The 23,114-nt window shown below is 41.5% G+C and overlaps 1 protein-coding gene across 1 annotated transcript in view; it reads left to right on the top strand.

Moving 5' to 3' along the window:
* LOC5510717 (polycystic kidney disease protein 1-like 2) overlaps window positions 1-23,114 on the top strand; it is a 96,480-nt gene that overhangs the window by 9,115 nt on the left and 64,251 nt on the right. The window contains 4 exon segments of the mRNA XM_048730688.1: window positions 3,551-3,663; window positions 5,873-6,080; window positions 6,489-6,767; window positions 7,146-7,255. Coding sequence (XP_048586645.1) covers window positions 3,551-3,663; window positions 5,873-6,080; window positions 6,489-6,767; window positions 7,146-7,255 — 710 coding nt within the window.

The raw sequence follows: 23,114 nt of genomic DNA, 5'->3' as shown, positions 1-23,114 counted from the left end.
AATTGCCGCCTTCTTCGTCTATTCCACCTCCCTTCGGGGAATCGCCTCCTCGTTTAGCATCCGCCCGAGATTTTGACAGCGAAGCTGGATCCCCTCACCGGGAAGATCGCGCTCATGTCCAATGGCGTTGCTTTCCTGAATGCCGAGCTTTGCGCACTATTTGGCCTAGAGGCTAAAGACGATTAGTTGGGTGGGAGGGGTCTCGCACTGCCCTTAGGGTGGGGCCCCCACTTAAGGTGGCTTTGCAGAAAATAGAGGCCCTCTACATCTGCTGCGATATCGTAGACCGCAAGCAATGCCTCTCCTTAGGCGAACCTTCAAACGTTCTCGCTTGCCTAGAAACCCGCGAGAGGCCGCACGAGAAAGTCGTCTATGGACCCCACATCCCCGTTTGTGCCGCAGCATCTTCCTCTGAGTTTGTCTCGAGTATCCAAATATGGATCAGGGATGACCGCGGTAGACGGGTGGACTTTAAGGGCAAGCCTGTTCGCCTCGTATTAGAGCTAACCTAGGTCCGACATAACAAGCATGGCAAACAGCGACGTTAGCAGCGGTGCCATATACCCCTCGCTTCCCAGCGTCTGCCCCCCGAAGGGTACGCACATGACGCCTACCGCTCCGGCAAGCATCGGCGGCGACGTGCAAAGCTTCCGACTCCAGAAAATATGTGACACTCAGGCGGTTCTAGACAACGAGATAACGCATCATCGACAGGTGCGGAAGAAGTATAAGCGCGCCTTTGCCGTAACCCATGCTGTGTCTGTGGCATCCAGCATCGCTGCAGGGGCGCTTTCCAGCGCCGGGGTGGGGTCTCTTTGAGTGGGATAGGGGTTCTGATCGGCAGGGATCGCTGGGCTGGTCGGTGTCGTGGGCGCGGGCGCGGGGGTAGTCTCTAGGGGTCTTACGAGCAAGATGGCTAAACACGAAGACACGATGGTTTTAGCGGAGAGTAAGAAAAACTCGATCAGCGAGCTGGTCTCTAAGGCTCTGCAGGACGGGCATATCTCAGACGAAGAGTTTCGGCTAATACTTCAGGAACAAGAGAGATACTACGCGCTCAAGGCCGCTATCAGAGCTCGACACGGCCTCGCACCGCGTGAGAAAAAAGCAGGAAAGGGTCCTCCCTGGAGACACGCGAAAAGATGAAAAAGAGGCTGCGAGAAATTCGCGAGGAGTTCGGGAGCGAGGTGTTCGAGTAAAACTCAAGTTTAAACGCCACGCCAGCGGCTTTGAATTTACGGCCGAAAAACGGTTGTTCTGCGCTCCGTAGGTTGGCGGCCCAATCCACGTTCCTCGTTTTCACGGCCCTCAGGTCCTAACACAAGGCGCTGGCGTCCCCGACATAGATTAATGATTGCTAACCATCGCTAATTACCCATCTACGCGGAGTGTGTTTTGCGTAGATGTACTTCTGCTAAGTATCCATCTACGCGGAGTGGTCCCGACGTAGATTAATAACCAGTAATTGTTAATCTACGCGAAACGCGTTTCGGTGTCACTGAAAGTCCCCATCCTGGAATGGTGCTGGGGGGTCGGAGGGGGGATTCGCGCCTCCCAAGCCTGAGACGGGGCTGGGAGACCCGGAGGGGCGATTCGCGCCTCCCACTCGTTTCTATGAAACCCCCCAGTCCCCCCCCATCGAGAGCTATTGGCCAAAGACACAGCAGCATTTGCAGTGGTTCAGCATCTTGCTTTCATAGGTTTGATATTGCTGAAAAACATTTCTTTTCATGTACTGCCAAGTTTAGTGAATTTTATGTACCGCCAAGTTAACTTCGGTTTCAAGAGCATTTCTTATTCATTCTTTCCCAGAGATTATGGCGGAACCTCTCTGCCAGCCTTCAAGGCAGCAGCTAAAGAAGCTCAAAAAGAAAGAATTTACAAAGCTAACCTGAATTGTTCTTACCAAACAAAAATCAAAGCTGAAACATACAGCCGTTTACTCTTGTTGCCTTTTAGTCTGGCTCAGATACTATAGTATAGAATAAGATTGACACGAAAAATTGTCATTTGGACAGAAATAACAGAAATAAAATTGTCCGAACAATTCGCATTTTAGAGATTTATTTTTCAGTACACCATGGTTAAAAATAAAAACAGTAACTCTACAAAATATATAGTTCCGGTAAAGGAAAACTACAGTTTAAATTTAGACTAAACTGAACATCAATGAATACGTCAAGTACTTATCACAAATCAGAACAATAGTTTACTAATTATGTATGATCATAAGCGTGTACGATACCGTATTTCATTCGTTTCAAGCCGACGAGAGATCAACATATATCAATAATTATACTTTTGCCGCTTTGTTGTCTTTGATCTCTTCGTCTCAAGACATGGGTCCTTTCTTTTAATTTTAGGCTTTTGTAAGGACTTTCTTTCGAAGAATTTCTTTCATCCCTTATATTGTGAATCGGTAGTGTAATCGATCTTCCGCCGTGTGATAACCAGTTTGTTGTAGGCGAAACCCGACAACAGACTCTGGGAAAATTGTAGATTCTTTATTTAAGCAGTCTATAACTGTAATAGAGTTTTTCAAACAATTTTTCCACTCCTAAGATGTTTGGAAGTTTTGTATTATTATTATTATTATTATTATTATTATTATTATTATTATTATTATTATTATTATTATTATTACTATTATTACTATTATTACTATTATTACTATTAGTACTATTAGTACTATTAGTACTATTAGTACTATTATTACTATTATTACTGTTATTACTATTATTACTGTTATTACTAGTATTATTACTACTATTATTATTATTATTATTATTATTATTATTATTATTATTATTATTATTAATATTATTATTATTATTATTATTATTATTATTATTATTATTATTATTATTATTATTATTATTATTATTATTATTATTATTATTATTATTACTACTATTACTATTATTACTATTAGTACTATTAGTACTATTAGTACTATTAGTACTATTATTACAATTATTACTATTATTACTGTTATTACTATTATTACTGTTATTACTAGTATTATTACTACTATTATTATTATTATTATTATTATTATTATTATTATTAATATTATTATTATTATTATTATTATTATTATTATTATTATTATTATTATTATTATTAGTATTTTTAGTATTATTATTATTACTATTATTACTATTATTACTATTATTACTATTATTACTATTATTACTATTATTACTATTATTACTATTATTACTATCATTACTATCATTACTATTATTACTATTATTACTATTATTACTATTATTACTATTATTACTATTATTATTATTATTATTATTATTATTATTATTATTATTATTATTATTATTATTATTAATATTATTATTATTATTATTATTATTATTATTATTATTATTATTATTATTATTATTATTATTATTAGTATTAGTATTTTTAGTATTATTATTATTATTTTTAGTATTATTATTATTATTATTATTGTTGCTGTTGTTGTTGTTGTTGTTGTTGTTACTGTTGTTGTTGTCGTTGTTGCTGTTGTTCAACGTGTTGTTTTCTACAGGTGATGTCCGTCTTGTTGGAGGGCTCAACCAGTACGAAGGGCGTGTCGAGATCTACTATAACAATGAGTGGGGTACTATCTGTGACCACGACTGGAATATTGCAGAAGCAATGGTAAGACGCGACCACATCAGCTATGCTGTAATTTCTATCGTGTTTAGATAAATGCATTCATCGTCATCATTTTTTTAACTAACTAATTACACACCCCTATAATTCACTTTGTGTCGTCTTGGCAATATATCATGTAAGATGTGGTAGTCTAGCACCAATAATGCCATCATTTACTCCTTTTAAGATGCATGTTATGGCCATGGATGTTGACAATCAAAATAGATGAACGCAGACTAAAAGCACCATGTTACGTGTCTATTAGCCTCTGTTCGGGTGCACGCTTTTTTTAGATAGGTCCATGTTACGTGTCTATTCGCCTCTGTTCGGGTGCACGCTTTTCTTAGATAGCACCATGTCACGTGTCTATTCGCCTCTGTTCGGGTGCACGCTTTTCTTAGAAAGCACAATGTCACGTGTCTATTCGCCTCTGTTCGGGTGCGCCATGTCACGTGTCTATTCGCCTCTGTTCGGGTGCACTCTTTTCTTAGATAGCACCATGTCACGTGTCTGATAGCCTCTGTTCGGGTGCACGCTTTTCTTAGATAGCACCATGTTACGTGTCTATTCGTCTCTGTTCGGGTGCACGCTTTTCTTAGATAGCACCATGTCACGTGTCTATTAGCCTCTGTTCGGGTGCACGCTTTTCTTAGATAGCTTTTCTTAGATAGCACCATGTCACGTGTCTATTCGCCTCTGTTCGGGTGCACGCTTTTCTTAGATAGCACCATGTCACGTGTCTATTCGCCTCTGTTCGGGTGCACGCTTTTCTTATATAGCACCATGTCACGTGTCTATTCGCCTCTGTCGGGTGAACCATGTCACGTGTCTATTCGCCTCTGTTCGGGTGCACGCTTTTCTTATATAGCTCCATGTCACGTGTCTATTAGCCTCTGTTCGGGTGCACGCTTTTCTTAGATTGCTTTTCTTAGATAGCACCATGTCACGTGTCTATTCGCCTCTGTTCGGGTGCACGCTTTTCTTAGATAGCACCATGTCACGTGTCTATTCGCCTCTGTTCGGGTGCACGCTTTTCTTATATAGCACCATGTCACGTGTCTATTCGCCTCTGTCGGGTGAACCATGTCACGTGTCTATTCGCCTCTGTTCGGGTGCACGTTTTTCTTATATAGCTCCATGTCACGTGTCTATTCGCCTCTGTTCGGGTGCACGCTTTTCTTAGATAGCTTTTCTTAGATAGCACCATGTCACGTGTCTATTCGCCTCTGTTCGGGTGCACGCTTTTCTTAGATAGCACCATGTCACGTGTCTATTCGCCTCTGTCCGGGTGCACGCTTTTCTTATATAGCTCCATGTCACGTGTCTTTTCGCCTATGTCGGGTGCACCATGTCACGTGTCTATTTGCCTCGTTCCGGTAGGCTCGATTCCAGCTCATTTATGTGAGCCCGCAGTACAAGCCCCCTTCAACGGCTGGATAAAGGTCTCTGGCCGTGTTTCCCGATTGAAATTTCAGCCAATCAGAAAAGCATTCGTATGACTCTCATGTGGAAGACCGCTAACCATTAGCAAGGCTCAAGTTAATAGCTTTCTTGAATCCGAGAGCTTTTGGTTTTCCATAGATCATAGATACAATGTAGCTTCTTTATACATTTTGACGGGTCAGCGGGTGATCGCTAACATCCGTTGGTACTTTTCTCTTACTTTGCAAAGCTGTTTAAGCGAGATCGGTCGGGCTATGAAAAGTTGATTATGCACAAAGGTGTATAAGCCAGTTTACAGTTTAGGGTTTGACCGGGAGGACTGGTGACTTTTTAGCTAAAATTCACCAGAAGTGTTGATTTGTAATACAAATCTTCGTAATTCATCACTTGTAAAAACTAAAACCATTTATCGGTTCGAAGCCTATTAGTTTCGCTTGAACTGATAAATAAGGCATCTGACTAAGTATTTTTAATAAGAAATCTGGAATGTTTAAAAATGATCAATTACCAACATCACATCCTTATGCGCGTGTGACCATTGATCCAGCCGTCAGTGGAGCCGATGGGCCTAACGACGGCTGGAAAAAGACCCTACATGACTTCTTATTTCAACGACTGGTTTACACGCCTAAAGGGAAAGGACTTTGCATAAATGCAAAACAAATTGATACAAACATGGCACGCATTTAGATTTCCAATATTTGATACCGCATTGACAAAGAGATTTTGCTATTGTTTTGAACTTGTGAATGATATCTTATTTTGCAAGGTTGTTTGTCGCCAGTTGGGGTTCGTGACAGCACTATATAACCCACATAACGCGGCATTCGGGCAAGGCATCGGTACCATATGGCTAGACTCAGTGACATGTAACGGATCCGAAGACTCTTTGTTATCCTGTAGCGGTATTGGGACGTTTGGTAGAACCTCCTGTACTCATGCAAGGGACGCAAGTGTCGTCTGCCAACAGCCAACGGGTTTGTTTGAAAGCTGGATTTACTAGCTAAGCGACTTTATTGGCTTTACTAGCTAAATGGATCAGGAAGCGGAGCTTACGTGCGTGTGAATATAAGCGCGGAGCTGACGCAAGCGGAGAAGGATTAATAAGAAACAATCTGTTCTTTTCTTCTCCGCTTGTTAGCTTCTTACGTATCCGCTTCCTTCTCCGTCTCCACTCACTCCTCAAGTGAAAGTAGCTTTTAAATCTAACATCTGACGTGTTGACACCTGATAAGAGTATACATGTAAGAGTATCATCATCACCATCATTATTATTATTGCTTTCATTTAAAGACGTTTTGATTTTTTTTTCTAACTGGCGTGGTAAATAACCACGACTATCAACTCGAACCTAATGTCTCTAACACTACTATCCGTTGTTTTAGTCCCGGCCAAAATCACTCACCTGGGATGTTACGCTGATACAGCCCAGCGAGCGCTGCGGTACATGCTCGCTACGTTTGAAATCCCGTCAGATTCCATGGTAGAGGACTGTGCTCAAAAGGTCGCAGCTGCTGGCTATAGATACTTTGGTTTTCAGTACAACTCCCAGTGCTTCAGTGATGAAGAAGGCGGGAGCAGATACTTTAAATACGGCAAAGCCTATGGATGCTCGCAGAATGGAACCGGTGGAAAATGGGCGCAGAACATATACAAGCTTAACAGTAAGTGTCGCCTTTTATTCGCTTATTCTTCATTGAAATCATTTTAACTACAAATAAATAAAGTTAAGGATATAAGCCTAGTACTTAGAGAAGACATACCTTAAAATTTGGGCTCTAGAAAAGCTGAGGACTAGGGCGGGCTAGGTTTTGCTTAACTTGATTTTCAAATTTTTCTCGAGTTATGAATACAATATGACAAATCATAGTTTGCAGATAAGTGAGTGTATTTGAGGAGTTAGACCGATGGATTGATTTGGTAGAAATTCACCTTCACCTCAGACGCATTGGTACGAATTCCCGCATCTAACCGATGATTTGTATTATTCTTTTTATTTTATTTTTTTATTCGTAAGCCTAATGGATATGTCTCCATCCCAGCCATGTATGTAAATCTGACGGTGGATATAACGGCCAAGAGGTACGACATCAGTATGCTCTCACACGTGTCTGACAACTACAGAGAGCTTCGAGCAAAAATGAGGGAAACGGTGAGCATACCAACATTAAAGTGAGATAAACGGCGAGCATAGGCACATGTCTCTAAATGTAGCATAAACCTCTATTAGTATCCAGACAATGGAGCATAAGCCCCTGTTAGCTATCCAGACAATGGAGCATAAGCCTCTATTAGTATCCAGACAATGAAGCATAAGCCTCTATTAGTATCCAGACAATGGAGCATAAGCCCCTGTTAGCTATCCAGACAATGTAGCATAAACCTCTGTTAGTATCCAGACAATGGAGCATAAGCCCCTGTTAGTATCCAGACAATGAAGCATAAGCCTCTATTAGTATCCAGACAATGGAGCATGAGCCCCTGTTAGTATCCATACAATAGAGCATAAGCCCCTGTTAGTATCCATACAATAGAGCATAAGCCCCTGTTAGTATCCATACAATAGAGCAAAAGCCTCTGTTAGTATCCAGACAATGGAGCATAAGCCCCTGTTAGTATCCAGACAATGAAGCATAAGCCTCTATTAGTATCCAGACAATGGAGCATAAGCCCCTGTTAGTATCCATACAATAGAGCATAAGCCCCTGTTAGTATCCATACAATAGAGCATAAGCCCCTGTTAGTATCCATACAATAGAGCATAAGCCTCTGTTAGTATCCAGACAATGGAGCATAAGCCCCTGTTAGTATCCATACAATAGAGCATAAGCCTCTGTTAGTATCCATACAATAGAGCATGAGCCTCTGTTAGTATCCATACAATAGAGCACAAGCCCCTGTTAGTATCCAGACAATGTAGCATAAGCCCCTGTTAGTATCCATACAATGTAGCATAAGCCCCTGTTAGTATCCAGACAATGTAGCATAAGCCCCTGTTAGTATCCAGACAATATAGCATAAACCTCTGTTAGTATCCAGACAATGGAGCATAAGCCCCTGTTAGTATCCATACAATGTAGCATAAGCCCCTGTTAGTATCCATACAATATAGCATAAGCCCCTGTTAGTATCCATACAATAGAGCATGAGCCTCTGTTAGTATCCAGACAGTGTAGCATAAGCCTCTGTTAGTATCCAGACAGTGTAGCATAAGCCTCTGTTAGTATCCAGACAATGGAGCATAAGCCCCTGTTAGTATCCATACAATAGAGCATGAGCCCCTGTTAGTATCCAGAAAATATAGCATAAGCCCCTGTTAGTATCCATACAATGGAACATAAGCCTCTGTTAGTATCCAGACAGTGTAGCATGAGCCTCTGTTAGTATCCAGACAATGGAGCATAAGCCTCTGTTAGTATCCAGACAATGTAGCATAAGCCTCTGTTAGTATCCATACAATATAGCATAAGCCCCTGTTAGTATCCATACAATAGAGCATGAGCCTCTGTTAGTATCCAGACAATGTAGCATGAGCCCCTGTTAGTATCCAGAAAATATAGCATAAGCCCCTGTTAGTATCCATACAATAGAGCATGAGCCTCTGTTAGTATCCAGACAATGTAGCATGAGCCTCTGTTAGTATCCAGAAAATGTAGCATAAGCCTCTGTTAGTATCCAGACAATGTAGCATAAGCCCCTGTTAGTATCTATACAATAGAGCATGAGCCCCTGTTACTATCCATACAATAGAGCATGAGCCTCTGTTAGTATCCAGACAATGTAGCATAAGCCCCTGTTAGTATCCAGACAATGGAACATAAGCCCCTGTTAGTATCCAGACAATGTAGCATAAGCCCCTGTTAGTATCCAGACAATAGAGCATGAGCCCCTGTTTGTATCCATACAATAGAGCATGAGCCCCTGTTAGTATCCATACAATAGAGCATGAGCCCCTGTTAGTATCCAGACAATGGAGCATGAGCCTCTGTTAGTATCCAGACAATGTAGCATAAGCCCCTGTTAGTATCTATACAATAGAGCATGAGCCCCTGTTAGTATCCAGACAATGTAGCATAAGCCCCTGTTAGTATCCAGACAATGTAGCATAAGCCCCTGTTAGTATCCAGACAATGAAACATAAGCCCCTGTTAGTATCCAGACAATGTAGAATAAGCCCCTGTTAGTATCCAGACATAAGAGCATGAGCCCCTGTTAGTATCCAGACAATGGAGCATAAGCCTCTGTTAGTATCCAGACAATGTAGCATAAGCCCCTGTTAGTATCCAGACAATTTAGCATAAGCCTCTGTTAGTATCCAGACAATGTAGCATAAGCCTCTGTTAGTATCCATACAATTTAGCATAGCCCCTGTTAGTATCCATACAATGGAGCATAAGCCTCAGTTAGTATCCACAAAATGTAGCATGAGCCTCTCTTAGTATCCAGACAATGTAGCATAAGCCCCTGTTAGTATCCAGACAATGGAACATAAGCCCCTGTTAGTATCCAGACAATGTAGCATAAGCCCCTGTTAGTATCCAGACAATGTAGCATAAGCCCCTGTTAGTATCCATACAATGTAGCATAAGCCCCTGTTAGTATCCATTCAATGTAGCATAAACCTCTGTTAGTATCCAGACAATGGAGCATAAGCCCCTGTTAGTATCCAGACAATGGAGCATAAGCCCCTGTTAGTATCCATACAATGGAGCATAAGCCTCTGTTAGTATCCAGACAATGGAGCATAAGCCTCTGTTAGTATCCAGACAATGGAGCATAAGCCCCTGTTAGTATCCATACAATAGAGCATAAGCCTCTGTTAGTATCCATACAATAGAGCATGAGCCTCTGTTAGTATCCATACAATAGAGCATAAGCCCCTGTTAGTATCCAGACAATGTAGCATAAGCCCCTGTTAGTATCCATACAATAGAGCATAAGCCTCTGTTAGCTATCCAGACAATGTAGCATAAACCTCTGTTAGTATCCAGACAATGGAGCATAAGCCCCTGTTAGTATCCAGACAATGAAGCATAAGCCTCTATTAGTATCCAGACAATGGAGCATAAGCCCCTGTTAGTATCCATACAATAGAGCATAAGCCCCTGTTAGTATCCATACAATAGAGCATAAGCCCCTGTTAGTATCCATACAATAGAGCATAAGCCTCTGTTAGTATCCAGACAATGGAGCATAAGCCCCTGTTAGTATCCAGACAATGAAGCATAAGCCTCTATTAGTATCCAGACAATGGAGCATAAGCCCCTGTTAGTATCCATACAATAGAGCATAAGCCCCTGTTAGTATCCATACAATAGAGCATAAGCCCCTGTTAGTATCCATACAATAGAGCATAAGCCTCTGTTAGTATCCAGACAATGGAGCATAAGCCCCTGTTAGTATCCATACAATAGAGCATAAGCATCTGTTAGTATCCATACAATAGAGCATGAGCCTCTGTTAGTATCCATACAATAGAGCACAAGCCCCTGTTAGTATCCAGACAATGTAGCATAAGCCCCTGTTAGTATCCATACAATGTAGCATAAGCCCCTGTTAGTATCCAGACAATGTAGCATAAACCTCTGTTAGTATCCAGACAATGGAGCATAAGCCCCTGTTAGTATCCAGACAATGTAGCATAAGCCCCTGTTAGTATCCAGACAGTATAGCATAAACCTCTGTTAGTATCCAGACAATGGAGCATAAGCCCCTGTTAGTATCCATACAATGTAGCATAAGCCCCTGTTAGTATCCATACAATAGAGCATAAGCCCCTGTTAGTATCCATACAATAGAGCATAAGCCTCTGTTAGTATCCAGACAATGGAGCATAAGCCCCTGTTAGTATCCATACAATAGAGCATAAGCCTCTGTTAGTATCCATACAATAGAGCATGAGCCTCTGTTAGTATCCATACAATAGAGCACAAGCCCCTGTTAGTATCCAGACAATGTAGCATAAGCCCCTGTTAGTATCCATACAATGTAGCATAAGCCCCTGTTAGTATCCAGACAATGTAGCATAAGCCCCTGTTAGTATCCAGACAATATAGCATAAACCTCTGTTAGTATCCAGACAATGGAGCATAAGCCCCTGTTAGTATCCATACAATGTAGCATAAGCCCCTGTTAGTATCCATACAATATAGCATAAGCCCCTGTTAGTATCCATACAATAGAGCATGAGCCTCTGTTAGTATCCAGACAGTGTAGCATAAGCCTCTGTTAGTATCCAGACAGTGTAGCATAAGCCTCTGTTAGTATCCAGACAATGGAGCATAAGCCCCTGTTAGTATCCATACAATAGAGCATGAGCCCCTGTTAGTATCCAGAAAATATAGCATAAGCCCCTGTTAGTATCCATACAATGGAACATAAGCCTCTGTTAGTATCCAGACAGTGTAGCATGAGCCTCTGTTAGTATCCAGACAATGGAGCATAAGCCTCTGTTAGTATCCAGACAATGTAGCATAAGCCTCTGTTAGTATACATACAATATAGCATAAGCCCCTGTTAGTATCCATACAATAGAGCATGAGCCTCTGTTAGTATCCAGACAATGTAGCATGAGCCCCTGTTAGTATCCAGAAAATATAGCATAAGCCCCTGTTAGTATCCATACAATAGAGCATGAGCCTCTGTTAGTATCCAGACAATGTAGCATGAGCCTCTGTTAGTATCCAGAAAATGTAGCATAAGCCTCTGTTAGTATCCAGACAATGTAGCATAAGCCCCTGTTAGTATCTATACAATAGAGCATGAGCCCCTGTTACTATCCATACAATAGAGCATGAGCCTCTGTTAGTATCCAGACAATGTAGCATAAGCCCCTGTTAGTATCCAGACAATGGAACATAAGCCCCTGTTAGTATCCAGACAATGTAGCATAAGCCCCTGTTAGTATCCAGACAATAGAGCATGAGCCCCTGTTTGTATCCATACAATAGAGCATGAGCCCCTGTTAGTATCCATACAATAGAGCATGAGCCCCTGTTAGTATCCAGACAATGGAGCATGAGCCTCTGTTAGTATCCAGACAATGTAGCATAAGCCCCTGTTAGTATCTATACAATAGAGCATGAGCCCCTGTTAGTATCCAGACAATGTAGCATAAGCCCCTGTTAGTATCCAGACAATGTAGCATAAGCCCCTGTTAGTATCCAGACAATGAAACATAAGCCCCTGTTAGTATCCAGACAATGTAGAATAAGCCCCTGTTAGTATCCAGACATAAGAGCATGAGCCCCTGTTAGTATCCAGACAATGGAGCATAAGCCTCTGTTAGTATCCAGACAATGTAGCATAAGCCCCTGTTAGTATCCAGACAATTTAGCATAAGCCTCTGTTAGTATCCAGACAATGTAGCATAAGCCTCTGTTAGTATCCATACAATTTAGCATAGCCCCTGTTAGTATCCATACAATGGAGCATAAGCCTCAGTTAGTATCCACAAAATGTAGCATGAGCCTCTCTTAGTATCCAGACAATGTAGCATAAGCCCCTGTTAGTATCCAGACAATGGAACATAAGCCCCTGTTGGTATCCAGACAATGTAGCATAAGCCCCTGTTAGTATCCAGACAATGTAGCATAAGCCCCTGTTAGTATCCATACAATGTAGCATAAGCCCCTGTTAGTATCCATTCAATGTAGCATAAACCTCTGTTAGTATCCAGACAATGGAGCATAAGCCCCTGTTAGTATCCAGACAATGGAGCATAAGCCCCTGTTAGTATCCATACAATGGAGCATAAGCCTCTGTTAGTATCAAGACAATGGAGCATAAGCCTCTGTTAGTATCCAGACAATGGAGCATAAGCCCCTGTTAGTATCCATACAATAGAGCATAAGCCTCTGTTAGTATCCATACAATAGAGCATGAGCCTCTGTTAGTATCCATACAATAGAGCATAAGCCCCTGTTAGTATCCAGACAATGTAGCATAAGCCCCTGTTAGTATCCATACAATAGAGCATAAGCCTCTGTTAGCTATCCAGACAATGTAGCATAAACCTCTGTTAGTATCCAGACAATGGAGCATAAGCCCCTGTTAGTATCCAGACAATGAAGCATAAGCCTCTATTAGTATCCAGACAATGGAGCATAAGCCCCTGTTAGTATCCATACAATAGAGCATAAGCCCCTGTTAGTATCCATACAATAGAGCATAAGCCCCTGTTAGTATCCATACAATAGAGCATAAGCCTCTGTTAGTATCCAGACAATGGAGCATAAGCCCCTGTTAGTATCCAGACAATGAAGCATAAGCCTCTATTAGTATCCAGACAATGGAGCATAAGCCCCTGTTAGTATCCATACAATAGAGCATAAGCCCCTGTTAGTATCCATACAATAGAGCATAAGCCCCTGTTAGTATCCATACAATAGAGCATAAGCCTCTGTTAGTATCCAGACAATGGAGCATAAGCCCCTGTTAGTATCCATACAATAGAGCATAAGCATCTGTTAGTATCCATACAATAGAGCATGAGCCTCTGTTAGTATCCATACAATAGAGCACAAGCCCCTGTTAGTATCCAGACAATGTAGCATAAGCCCCTGTTAGTATCCATACAATGTAGCATAAGCCCCTGTTAGTATCCAGACAATGTAGCATAAACCTCTGTTAGTATCCAGACAATGGAGCATAAGCCCCTGTTAGTATCCAGACAATGTAGCATAAGCCCCTGTTAGTATCCAGACAATATAGCATAAACCTCTGTTAGTATCCAGACAATGGAGCATAAGCCCCTGTTAGTATCCATACAATGTAGCATAAGCCCCTGTTAGTATCCATACAATATAGCATAAGCCCCTGTTAGTATCCATACAATAGAGCATGAGCCTCTGTTAGTATCCAGACAGTGTAGCATAAGCCTCTGTTAGTATCCAGACAGTGTAGCATAAGCCTCTGTTAGTATCCAGACAATGGAGCATAAGCCCCTGTTAGTATCCATACAATAGAGCATGAGCCCCTGTTAGTATCCAGAAAATATAGCATAAGCCCCTGTTAGTATCCATACAATGGAACATAAGCCTCTGTTAGTATCCAGACAGTGTAGCATAAGCCTCTGTTAGTATCCAGACAATGGAGCATAAGCCTCTGTTAGTATCCAGACAATGTAGCATAAGCCTCTGTTAGTATCCATACAATATAGCATAAGCCCCTGTTAGTATCCATACAATAGAGCATGAGCCTCTGTTAGTATCCAGACAATGTAGCATGAGCCCTTGTTAGTATCCAGAAAATATAGCATAAGCCCCTGTTAGTATCCATACAATAGAGCATGAGCCTCTGTTAGTATCCAGACAATGTAGCATGAGCCTCTGTTAGTATCCGGAAAATGTAGCATAAGCCTCTGTTAGTATCCAGACAATGTAGCATAAGCCCCTGTTAGTATCTATACAATAGAGCATGAGCCCCTGTTACTATCCATACAATAGAGCATGAGCCTCTGTTAGTATCCAGACAATGTAGCATAAGCCCCTGTTAGTATCCAGACAATGGAACATAAGCCCCTGTTAGTATCCAGACAATGTAGCATAAGCCCCTGTTAGTATCCAGACAATAGAGCATGAGCCCCTGTTTGTATCCATACAATAGAGCATGAGCCCCTGTTAGTATCCATACAATAGAGCATGAGCCCCTGTTAGTATCCAGACAATGGAGCATGAGCCTCTGTTAGTATCCAGACAATGTAGCATAAGCCCCTGTTAGTATCTATACAATAGAGCATGAGCCCCTGTTAGTATCCAGACAATGTAGCATAAGCCCCTGTTAGTATCCAGACAATGTAGCATAAGCCCCTGTTAGTATCCAGACAATGAAACATAAGCCCCTGTTAGTATCCAGACAATGTAGAATAAGCCCCTGTTAGTATCCAGACATAAGAGCATGAGCCCCTGTTAGTATCCAGACAATGGAGCATAAGCCTCTGTTAGTATCCAGACAATGTAGCATAAGCCCCTGTTAGTATCCAGACAATTTAGCATAAGCCTCTGTTAGTATCCAGACAATGTAGCATAAGCCTCTGTTAGTATCCATACAATTTAGCATAGCCCCTGTTAGTATCCATACAATGGAGCATAAGCCTCAGTTAGTATCCACAAAATGTAGCATGAGCCTCTCTTAGTATCCAGACAATGTAGCATAAGCCCCTGTTAGTATCCAGACAATGGAACATAAGCCCCTGTTAGTATCCAGACAATGTAGCATAAGCCCCTGTTAGTATCCAGACAATGTAGCATAAGCCCCTGTTAGTATCCATACAATGTAGCATAAGCCCCTGTTAGTATCCATTCAATGTAGCATAAACCTCTGTTAGTATCCAGACAATGGAGCATAAGCCCCTGTTAGTATCCAGACAATGGAGCATAAGCCCCTGTTAGTATCCATACAATGGAGCATAAGCCTCTGTTAGTATCCAGACAATGTAGCATAAGCCCCTGTTAGTATCCAGACAATGTAGCATAAGCCCCTGTTAGTATCCATACAATGTAGCATAAACCTCTGTTAGTATCCATACAATGGAGCATAAGCCTCTGTTAGTATCTATACAATAGAGCATGAGCCCCTGTTACTATCCATACAATAGAGCATGAGCCTCTGTTAGTATCCAGACAATGTAGCATAAGCCCCTGTTAGTATCCAGACAATGGAACATAAGCCCCTGTTAGTATCCAGACAATGTAGCATAAGCCCCTGTTAGTATCCAGACAATAGAGCATGAGCCCCTGTTTGTATCCATACAATAGAGCATGAGCCCCTGTTAGTATCCATACAATAGAGCATGAGCCCCTGTTAGTATCCAGACAATGGAGCATGAGCCTCTGTTAGTATCCAGACAATGTAGCATAAGCCCCTGTTAGTATCTATACAATAGAGCATGAGCCCCTGTTAGTATCCAGACAATGTAGCATAAGCCCCTGTTAGTATCCAGACAATGTAGCATAAGCCCCTGTTAGTATCCAGACAATGAAACATAAGCCCCTGTTAGTATCCAGACAATGTAGAATAAGCCCCTGTTAGTATCCAGACATAAGTGCATGAGCCCCTGTTAGTATCCAGACAATGGAGCATAAGCCTCTGTTAGTATCCAGACAATGTAGCATAAGCCCCTGTTAGTATCCAGACAATTTAGCATAAGCCTCTGTTAGTATCCAGACAATGTAGCATAAGCCTCTGTTAGTATCCATACAATTTAGCATAGCCCCTGTTAGTATCCATACAATGGAGCATAAGCCTCAGTTAGTATCCACAAAATGTAGCATGAGCCTCTCTTAGTATCCAGACAATGTAGCATAAGCCCCTGTTAGTATCCAGACAATGGAACATAAGCCCCTGTTAGTATCCAGACAATGTAGCATAAGCCCCTGTTAGTATCCAGACAATGTAGCATAAGCCCCTGTTAGTATCCATACAATGTAGCATAAGCCCCTGTTAGTATCCATTCAATGTAGCATAAACCTCTGTTAGTATCCAGACAATGGAGCATAAGCCCCTGTTAGTATCCAGACAATGGAGCATAAGCCCCTGTTAGTATCCATACAATGGAGCATAAGCCTCTGTTAGTATCCAGACAATGTAGCATAAGCCCCTGTTAGTATCCAGACAATGTAGCATAAGCCCCTGTTAGTATCCATACAATGTAGCATAAACCTCTGTTAGTATCCATACAATGGAGCATAAGCCTCTGTTAGTATCCAGACAAAAAAGCATGAGCCCCTGTTTGTATCCATACAATAGAGCATGAGCCCCTGTTTGTATCCATACAATAGAGCATGAGCCCCTGTTTGTATCCATACAATAGAGCTTGAGCCCCTGTTAGTATCCATACAATGGAGCATAAGCCTCTGTTAGTATCCAGACAATGGAGCATAAGCCCCTGTTAGTATCCATACAATGTAGCATGAGCCTCTGTTAGTATCCAGACAATATAGCATAAGCCCCTGTTAGTATCCAGACAATGTAGCATAAGCCCCTGTTAGTATCCATACAATGTAGCATGAGCCTCTGTTAGTATCCAGACAGTGGAGCATAAGCCTCTGTTAGTATCCAGACAATATAGCATTAGCCCCTGTTAGTATCCATACAATAGAGCATGAGCCTCTGTTAGTATCCATACAATGGAGCATAGGCCTCTGTTAGTATCCAGACAATGTAGCATAAGCCCCTGTTAGTATCCAGACAATAGAGCATAAGCCCCTGTTAGTATCCAGACAATGTAGCATAAGCCCCTGTTAGTATCCAGACAATGTAGCATAAGCCCCTGTTAGTATCCAGACAATAGTGCATAAACCTCTGTTAGTATCCATACAATGTAGCATAGCCCCTGTTAGTATCCAGAAAATATAGCATAAGCCCCTGTTAGTATCCAGACAATAGTTCATAAACCTCTGTTAGTATCCAGACAATGTAGCATAAGCCCCTGTTAGTATCCAGACAATGTAGCATAAGCCCCTGTTAGTATCCAGACAATAGTGCATAAACCTCTGTTAGTATCCATACAATGTAGCATAGCCCCTGTTAGTATCCAGAAAATATAGCATAAGCACCTGTTAGTATCCAGACAATAGTTCATAAACCTCTGTTAGTATCCAGACAATGTAGCATAAGACTCTGTTAGTATCCAGAAAATATAGCATAAGCCCCTGTTAGTATCCATACAATAGAGCATGAGCCCCTGTTAGTATCCAGACAATGGAGCATGAGCCCCTGTTAGTATCCAGACAATAAAGCATAAGCCCCTGTTAGTATCCAGAAAATATAGCATAAGCCCCTGTTAGTATCCATACAATAGAGCATGAGCCCCTGTTAGTATCCAGACAATGGAGCATGAGCCTCTGTTAGTATCCAGACAATGTAGCATAGCCCCTGTTAGTATCCAGACAATGTAGCATAAGCCCCTGTTAGTATCCAGACAAAAAAGCATGAGCCCCTGTTTGTATCCATACAATAGAGCATGAGCCCCTGTTTGTATCCATACAATAGAGCATGAGCCCCTGTTTGTATCCATACAATAGAGCATGAGCCCCTGTTAGTATCCATACAATGGAGCATAAGCCTCTGTTAGTATCCAGACAATGTAGCATAAGCCCCTGCTAGTATCCAGACAATAGAGCATGAGACTCTGTTAGTATCCAGACGATGTAGCATAAGCCTCTGTTAGTATCCAGACAATGTAGCATAAGCCCCTGTTAGTATCCAGACAATAGAGCATAAGCCCCTGTTAGTATCCAGACAATGTAGCATAAGCCCCTGTTAGTATCCAGACAATGTAGCATAAGCCCCTGTTAGTATCCAGACAATAGTGCATAAACCTCTGTTAGTATCCATACAATGTAGCATAGCCCCTGTTAGTATCCAGAAAATATAGCATAAGCCCCTGTTAGTATCCAGACAATAGTTCATAAACCTCTGTTAGTATCCAGACAATGTAGCATAAGCCCCTGTTAGTATCCAGACAATGTAGCATAAGCCCCTGTTAGTATCCAGACAATAGTGCATAAACCTCTGTTAGTATCCATACAATGTAGCATAGCCCCTGTTAGTATCCAGAAAATATAGCATAAGCACCTGTTAGTATCCAGACAATAGTTCATAAACCTCTGTTAGTATCCAGACAATGTAGCATAAGACTCTGTTAGTATCCAGAAAATATAGCATAAGCCCCTGTTAGTATCCATACAATAGAGCATGAGCCCCTGTTAGTATCCAGACAATGGAGCATGAGCCCCTGTTAGTATCCAGACAATAAAGCATAAGCCCCTGTTAGTATCCAGAAAATATAGCATAAGCCCCTGTTAGTATCCATACAATAGAGCATGAGCCCCTGTTAGTATCCAGACAATGGAGCATGAGCCTCTGTTAGTATCCAGACAATGTAGCATAGCCCCTGTTAGTATCCAGACAATGTAGCATAAGCCCCTGTTAGTATCCAGACAAAAAAGCATGAGCCCCTGTTTGTATCCATACAATAGAGCATGAGCCCCTGTTTGTATCCATACAATAGAGCATGAGCCCCTGTTTGTATCCATACAATAGAGCATGAGCCCCTGTTAGTATCCATACAATGGAGCATAAGCCTCTGTTAGTATCCAGACAATGTAGCATAAGCCCCTGCTAGTATCCAGACAATAGAGCATGAGACTCTGTTAGTATCCAGACGATGTAGCATAAGCCTCTGTTAGTATCCATACAATAGAGCATAAGCCCCTGTTAGTATCCAGACAATGGAACATAAGCCTTTGTTAGTATCCAGACAATGGAGCATAAGCCTCTGTTAGTATCCAGACAATGGAGCATAAACCTCTGTTAGTATCCATACAATGTAGCATAAACCTCTGTTAGTATCCATACAATAGAGCATAAGCCCCTGTTAGTATCCAGACAACGGAGCATAAGCCTCTGTTAGTATCCAGACAATGTAGCATAAGCCCCTGTTAGTATCCAGACGATGTAGCATAAGCCCTTGTTAGTATCCATACAATAGAGCATGAGCCCCTGTTAGTATCCAGACAATGGAGCATGAGCCCCTGTTAGTATCCAGACAATGGAGCATAAGTCCCTGTTAGTATCCAGAAAATATAGCATAAGCCCCTGTTAGTATCCATACAATAGAGCATGAGCCCCTGTTAGTATCCAGACAATGTAGCATAAGCCCCTGTTAGTATCCAGACGATGTAGCATAAGCCCTTGTTAGTATCCATACAATAGAGCATGAGCCCCTGTTAGTATCCAGACAATGTAGCATAAGCCTCTGTTAGTATCCATGCAATAGATCATGAGCCTCTGTTAGTATCAAGACAATGGAGCATAAGCCCCTGTTAGTATCCAGAAAATGGAGCATAAGCCCCTGTTAGTATCCAGACAATGTAGCATAAGACTCTGTTAGTATCCATACAATGTAGCATAAGCCTCTGTTAGTATCCATACAATGTAGCATAAGCCTCTGTTAGTATCCATACAATTTAGCATAAGCCTCTGTTAGTATCCAGACAATGTAGCATAAGCCCCTGTTAGTATCCAGACATTATAGCATAAGCCTCTGTTAGTATCCAGACGATGTAGCATAAGCCCCTGTTAGTATCCATACAATAGAGCATAAGCCTCTGTTAGTACCCATACAATGGAGCATAAGCCTCTGTTAGTATCCAGACAATGGAGCATAAGCCCCTGTTAGTATCCATACAATAGAGCATAAGCCTCTGTTAGTATCCATACAATGGAGCATAAGCCTCTGTTAGTATCCAGACAATGGAGCATAAGCCCCTGTTAGTATCCATACAATAGAGCATAAACCTCTGTTAGTATCCAGACAATGGAGCATAAGCCCCTGTTAGTATCCAGACAGTGGAGCATAAACCTCTGTTAGTATCCATACAATGTAGCATAAGCCTCTGTTAGTATATAGACAATAGAGCATGAGCCCCTGTTAGTATCTAGACAATGTAGCATGAGCCTCTCTTAGTATCCAGACAATAGTGCATGAGCCCCTGCTAGTATCCAGACAATGGAACATAAGCCTTTGTTAGTATCCAGACAATGGAGCATAAGCCTCTGTTAGTATCCAGACAATGTAGCATAAACCTCTGTTAGTATCCATACAATAGAGCATAAGCCCCTGTTAGTATCCAGACAACGGAGCATAAGCCTCTGTTAGTATACAGACAATGTAGCATAAGCCCCTGTTAGTATCCAGACGATGTAGCATAAGCCCTTGTTAGTATCCATACAATGTAGCATAAGCCTCTGTTAGTATCCAGACAATGGAGCATAAGCCCCTGTTAGTATCCATACAATAGAGCATGAGCCTCTGTTAGTATCCATACAATGTAGCATGAGCCTCTGTTAGTATCCAGACAGTGTAGCATAAGCCTCTGTTAGTATCCATACAATAGAGCTTAAGCCTCTGTTAGTATCCAGACAATGGAGCATAAGCCCCTGTTAGTATCCAGACAATGGAGCATAAGCCCCTGTTATTTTCCAGACAATAGTGCATGAGCCTCTGTTAGTATCCAGACAATGGAGCATAAGCCCCTGTTAGTATCCATACAATAGAGCATAAGCCTCTGTTAGTATCCAGACAATGGAGCATAAGCCCCTGTTAGTATCCAGACAATGTAGCATGAGCCTCTGTTAGTATCCAGACAGTGTAGCATAAGACTCTGTTAGTATCCATACAATGTAGCATAAGCCTCTGTTAGTATCCATACAATGTAGCATAAGCCTCTGTTAGTATCCATACAATTTAGCATAAGCCTCTGTTAGTATCCAGACAATGTAGCATAAGCCCCTGTTAGTATCCAGACATTATAGCATAAGCCTCTGTTAGTATCCAGACGATGTAGCATAAGCCCCTGTTAGTATCCATACAATAGAGCATAAGCCTCTGTTAGTATCCATACAATGGAGCATAAGCCTCTGTTAGTATCCAGACAATGGAGCATAAGCCCCTGTTAGTATCCATACAATAGAGCATAAGCCTCTGTTAGTATCCATACAATGGAGCATAAGCCTCTGTTAGTATCCAGACAATGGAGCATAAGCCCCTGTTAGTATCCATACAATAGAGCATAAACCTCTGTTAGTATCCAGACAATGGAGCATAAGCCCCTGTTAGTATCCAGACAGTGGAGCATAAACCTCTGTTAGTATCCATACAATGTAGCATAAGCCTCTGTTAGTATATAGACAATAGAGCATGAGCCCCTGTTAGTATCCAGACAATGTAGCATGAGCCTCTCTTAGTATCCAGACAATAGTGCATGAGCCCCTGCTAGTATCCAGACAATAGAGCATGAGACTCTGTTAGTATCCAGACGATGTAGCATAAGCCTCTGTTAGTATCCATACAATAGAGCATAAGACCCTGTTAGTATCCAGACAATGGAACATAAGCCTTTGTTAGTATCCAGACAATGGAGCATAAGCCTCTGTTAGTATCCAGACAATGGAGCATAAACCTCTGTTAGTATCCATACAATGTAGCATAAACCTCTGTTAGTATCCATACAATAGAGCATAAGCCCCTGTTAGTATCCAGACAACGGAGCATAAGCCCCTGTTAGTATCCAGACAATGTAGCATAAGAACTTGTTAGTATCCATACAATGTAGCATAAGCCTCTGTTAGTATCCAGACAATGGAGCATAAGCCCCTGTTAGTATCCATACAATAGAGCATGAGCCTCTGTTAGTATCCATACAATGTAGCATGAGCCTCTGTTAGTATCCATACAATAGAGCATAAGCCCCTGTTAGTATCCAGACAATGGAACATAAGCCCCTGTTAGTATCCAGACGATGTAGCATAAGCCCTTGTTAGTATCCATACAATGTAGCATAAGCCTCTGTTAGTATCCAGACAATGGAGCATAAGCCCCTGTTAGTATCCATACAATAGAGCATGAGCCTCTGTTAGTATCCATACAATGTAGCATGAGCCTCTGTTAGTATCCAGACAGTGTAGCATAAGCCTCTGTTAGTATCCATACAATAGAGCATAAGCCTCTGTTAGTATCCAGACAATGGAGCATAAGCCCCTGTTAGTATCCAGACAATAGTGCATGAGCCTCTGTTAGTATCCATACAATGTAGCATGAGCCTCTGTTAGTATCCAGACAGTGTAGCATAAGCCTCTGTTAGTATCCAGACAATGGAGCATAAGCCTCTGTTAGTATCCAGACAATGTAGCATGAGCCCCTGTTAGTATCCAGACGATGTAGCATAAGCCCCTGTTAGTATCCAGACAATGAAGCATAAGCCCCTGTTAGTATCCATACAATATAGCATAAGCCTCTGTTAGTATCCAAACAATATAGCATAAGCCCCTGTTAGTATCCAGACAATGGAGCATGAGCCCCTGTTAGTATCCATACAATGTAGCATAAGCCTCTGTTAGTATCCAGACAATGGAGCATAAGCCTCTGTTAGTATCCATACAATAGAGCATAAGCCTCTGTTAGTATCCATACAATAGAGCATAAGCCCCTGTTAGTATCCATACAA

The sequence above is a fragment of the Nematostella vectensis genome, chromosome 7, assembly GCF_932526225.1.
Source record: "Nematostella vectensis chromosome 7, jaNemVect1.1, whole genome shotgun sequence".
In the NCBI taxonomy this organism is placed as follows: domain Eukaryota; kingdom Metazoa; phylum Cnidaria; class Anthozoa; order Actiniaria; family Edwardsiidae; genus Nematostella; species Nematostella vectensis.
This window is presented reverse-complemented; position numbering and strand designations above follow the sequence as displayed.